Consider the following 3997-nt stretch of genomic DNA (forward strand, 5'->3'; position numbering starts at 1 on the left):
CGCCTAGCAGCCCCCGCCTTGCAGACAAAGGAGCCGGCGGGGGGCGGGAGCCGGGGGTGGGGGGGAGAAATGGGGCGAGGGGGCGGGGCGCCGCGGTGTCACGTTACCGCCCGCAGCGCCCTTTAACTTCGGCCCCGCCCCGCGCCCCGCCCCCGCCCCCGCCGCCGCGCGCGCCCCGCGCCCTGCCAATCGGCCCTCGCGCCCCGCCCCGCCCTCGGGTGGGTGTGTGCGCAGGGCCAATGGGCGGCGGGCGGGGGCCGGGCCGCCGGAGGGGCGGGGGTAGCGCGGCGCCGGCCAATCGCCGCGGTGTTGTTGAAACTGAAAATACTACATTATGCTAATAGCAGCAGGGCCCGCGCGCGAGGGAGGGGGGCGGGGGGGGTGGGACCCTCGCGTATAAAGGGGCGCGCGAGGACTGGGCGTTCCACAGGCCAAGTGCTCTGCGCTCGGTGGGTGCCAACCAGGCCAGAGCCAGCCGAGCAAGCGAGGACAGGCACAGAGGGGGCGCGGCCGCCGGTCGGACGACACCGCGAGCGAGCCTCAGGAGCAGTCAGCGGCCCGACAGCCAGGTAGCCGCCGCGGCGCGCTCCCGCCGCGTTCCTGTGCAAATGCAGACTCCGGCTGCGCGGGGTCTCACTTGCACGCGGCCCCCGCCCTCCTTCCCTCTTCTCCTCCTCCCTCCTCCTTTTCCTCTCCTCTCCTGCCGCCCGTCCCGCGCAGCCCCCGGACACGTCCGACGTGTGTCTCCGCAGCACATTGGCAATGGAGCGCCTGGTCGCCCGCCGCACCTTTCCCATGATCGCGCGCACCAGCGCCTGCCGCAGCCTCTTCGGGCCCGTGGACCACGAGGAGCTGGGCCGCGAGCTGCAGATGCGCCTGGCTGAGCTGAGCGCCGAGGACCAGCGTCGCTGGGACTACAACTTCCAGCTGGACATGCCACTGCGAGGCCCCGGGCGCCTGCAGTGGACCGAGGTGGACAGCGACTCCGTGCCCGCCTTCTACCGCGAGACGGTGCAGGTGGGGCGCTGTCGCCTGCTTCTGGCGCCTCGTCCCCGCCCGGACGGCGCGGTCAATAACCCGCCTCCCGGGCCGCCGGCCGATGAGTCCGTCGACGGCCTCGGGGAGGCGCCGGCGTCGCCGTCCAGCGGCCCGGCCGTAGCGCCTGCCCAGGCCGCGGCCCCGGCGCCTCAGGAGAGCGAAGAGCAGGAGGCGGTCCCGCCGCCGCGCAGCCAGGAGCCCCAGGCCGAGCCGCCGCACTCAGGGATTTCGGGGCGCCCCGCGCCGGGCACTGCCGCCGCTGCCACCAGCGCCGCCGCTGCTGCCACCACTGCCGCCGCCGGAGGCGCCGCGATCAAGAAGCTGTCCGGGCCTCTCATCTCCGGTGAGTCCCGCGCGGCCCCGCCCCGGCCCGGCTCGGCCCTGCTTTGTCCGGCCGGCCGGGTTCCCCAGCCCTCGGGGGCCTCGCTTGGTCCCCGCCTCCTCCGTGGCGTTAAAGGGCCCGCACCGCGCGGGGCGAGGCTGCACCCGCACCCCGTCCCCACCCCGTGGTCGTGCTCTCGAGAGGTTCGCACGGGAGGGTTGGGAGGGCGCGCCCTGGTCCCCTCCGAGCACGGTCCTCGCCGGGGCCACCGAAGCCCCTCCTCGGGCGCGGCCCGGAGCCGCGATTGCGGCGCGGAGGGGGTTAAGCGCGGCGGTAGCCCCGGGGGGCTTGGCCGCGGGACAAGGGGAAATGCTTACACAGCACATTGCGCGGCGACGTAAACAAAGCTGACCCGCCGCGGACCTCGGCGCGGGCGGGGACGGCGCCCCCACCCCGGCCCGGCAGCCGCCCGCGCGCCCCCCACCCCGCCCCGGCCCCTCTCAGGCTCCCCGGCCCGCCCCGCCCTGACCGGCGACGCGCGCTGTCGCCCGTAGACTTCTTCGCCAAGCGCAAGAGACCCGCGCCCGAAGCCAAGGCGTCGAACGAGGTTCCCGCGGGATGCGCCGCGCCTGGCGCCGCTCCAGCCGTCGGCTCGGCTGAGCAAACCCCGCGCAAGCGGCTGCGATGAGAGGTGAGGGCGGCAGCCGCGGCGGGGGTGGGGGGGTGGGGCGGGGCGCCCCGCGCGGTCCTTGCGGCCCCTCTGTCGCCCCTCGTTCACCGCGCCTCTCTCCCGTAGCCTCGTGCTCAAAGAGCCCTGACGGAGCCCGTTGGGCAGTGGACAGGAGAGGAGCGCTGGGCCTCGGCTGGGACCGTCCATGTAGCAGCAACCGGCGGCAGCTGCCGCGAGCAGCGTTCGGTTTCGTGTTTAAAGTTTGACAACTGTGCAATGTATTAATAACGTCTTTTATATCTAAATGTATTCTGCCCAAGGAGTACACTGGTCCCAAGGTGTAAAGCTTTAAGAGTCATTTATATAAAATGTTTAATCTCTGCTGAAACTCAGTGCAAAAAAAATGAAAAAAGACAAAAAAAAAGGAAAAAAGAAAAAAAACCTGTATATTTGTACAAAAAGTTTTTAAAGTTATACTAACTTATATTTTCTATTTATGTCGAGGCGTGGGCCGCTCTGCCACGCCGCAGCTCGGTTATTGGTTATGCCAAAGGCACCTCACTCGCATCTGGTTATCAACAAATGTAAATTTATTTTTTATAGCATATTCTAGGGGGAGTGGGTCACTCACAAGCTGTAGCTGCCGTACAAGCCCATCTAGCTTGCAGTCTCTTCGCGCTTTCGCTGTCTCTTTTTACTATATGATTATTTTAAACTTGAAGACAAATCTGTTTTTTTTTTAAATGGTTCCTGAGCCGTCTGCACCACTGCCCCGGCTCCTCGTCCGCCGGGTTCTAAATAAAGAGGCCGAAAAATGCTGCAACTCAGCTCCTGTGTGCTTGTACTGCCTCCAGCTTTCACCCCTGGCACCCCCCAATAGTTAGGGAGTTAGAGCTCAGGGGGGCAGCCTAAGAGGGCGGGGGGACGACGGGGACTTTCTCTTGGCAGCGCTGGCGCGCGCCCACATGCACCAGAGCACTAATTTAGGGATGAGCGGCCCCGCCCTCACTCTCCGTTTATCACACACACGAACACACACACACACCCCGTGCAGGGCTCGGAGTGGAGACCAAGACTCAGTTTCCCTGGCTCCGGGGAAACCACCCACACCCCGGCTGCCCAGTGGGACTCAGGTGGCCGCAGGCCCAATGAGTGGGACCTGAACTTTTAAAGTTCTCGAGACCCCGCACAAGGTGGAGCCTCGAGCCTCTCTGAAGCCCCCAGCTTCGTGGGCCCCGGTGTCCCCCAGGGTGGGGCCGCAGGACCCAGATGTGTTCCTGGCCCGTTGAGCCCACAGTGGGGGAGGGGCGGGCTGCGGGGGAAGAAGGGGGAGGGGGAGACATGGGGAGGCGCCCAGCGGCAGCCAGGGGTGGGGAGGGATGCCATGAGCCTCCGGCTTCGGTGGAAGAATTCAAGGCTCGGTCCACGCGCGCACCCATCAGCCTTCTCATCTCCAACTGCTCCCTTTTAGTCAAAAGGAGAAGTTTATTATATATATTTTTTAGTAGCTGACCTATAAACCCCTGAAAATTATGGCTTACAATGGAAAGGGTGACGGAAAAGAGCAAAATCCGACGGCTAGCCGTATTTTTGCTGGTGCCTCAGACCAGGGGAAAAGGAGAAGCAGTGGTGTATTTTTCTGAGTTAACTGGTTTTGGACTGTTTGCGACACTGATGTCCCCCACGGGTCAGGGTCAAAGGCTTGGCTGAAGCCTCAATCCTGGAGGTTCACTTACCCTCCCCTAGCTGCCTGAAAGGGTGGGGAGGAGGGAGATGGAGACGGGTCCCCAGGCCCAGCTGGGGCTGAGAAAAGCCCCCCACCGCCACCCAGGGACATGAGAGTGGGCCCCTGCTGCCTTCAGCACAACCTGAATACAAGGGGCCTGCCATGACTTCAGACTCCACGCCTCTCCTCCAACATGGGGGTCTGTGCTACACCTGCCCTCCCCCTACACACCGTGTGACCA

General features: G+C 65.6%; 1 protein-coding gene across 1 annotated transcript; it reads left to right on the forward strand.

Annotated features, from left to right (window-relative positions):
* The first annotated feature begins 407 nt into the window (after nt 1–407).
* Nucleotides 408–2857, forward strand: CDKN1C (cyclin dependent kinase inhibitor 1C). Its single transcript, XM_025286902.3, has 4 exons — nt 408–569; nt 753–1381; nt 1915–2051; nt 2157–2857. The coding sequence occupies exons 2-3, from the start codon at nt 763–765 to the stop codon at nt 2046–2048; spliced, it is 753 nt and encodes a 250-aa protein (XP_025142687.1). The 5' UTR covers nt 408–569; nt 753–762; the 3' UTR covers nt 2049–2051; nt 2157–2857.
* Nucleotides 2858–3997: the final 1140 nt, after the last annotated feature.

The sequence above is a fragment of the Bubalus bubalis genome, chromosome 5, assembly GCF_019923935.1.
Source record: "Bubalus bubalis isolate 160015118507 breed Murrah chromosome 5, NDDB_SH_1, whole genome shotgun sequence".
In the NCBI taxonomy this organism is placed as follows: domain Eukaryota; kingdom Metazoa; phylum Chordata; class Mammalia; order Artiodactyla; family Bovidae; genus Bubalus; species Bubalus bubalis.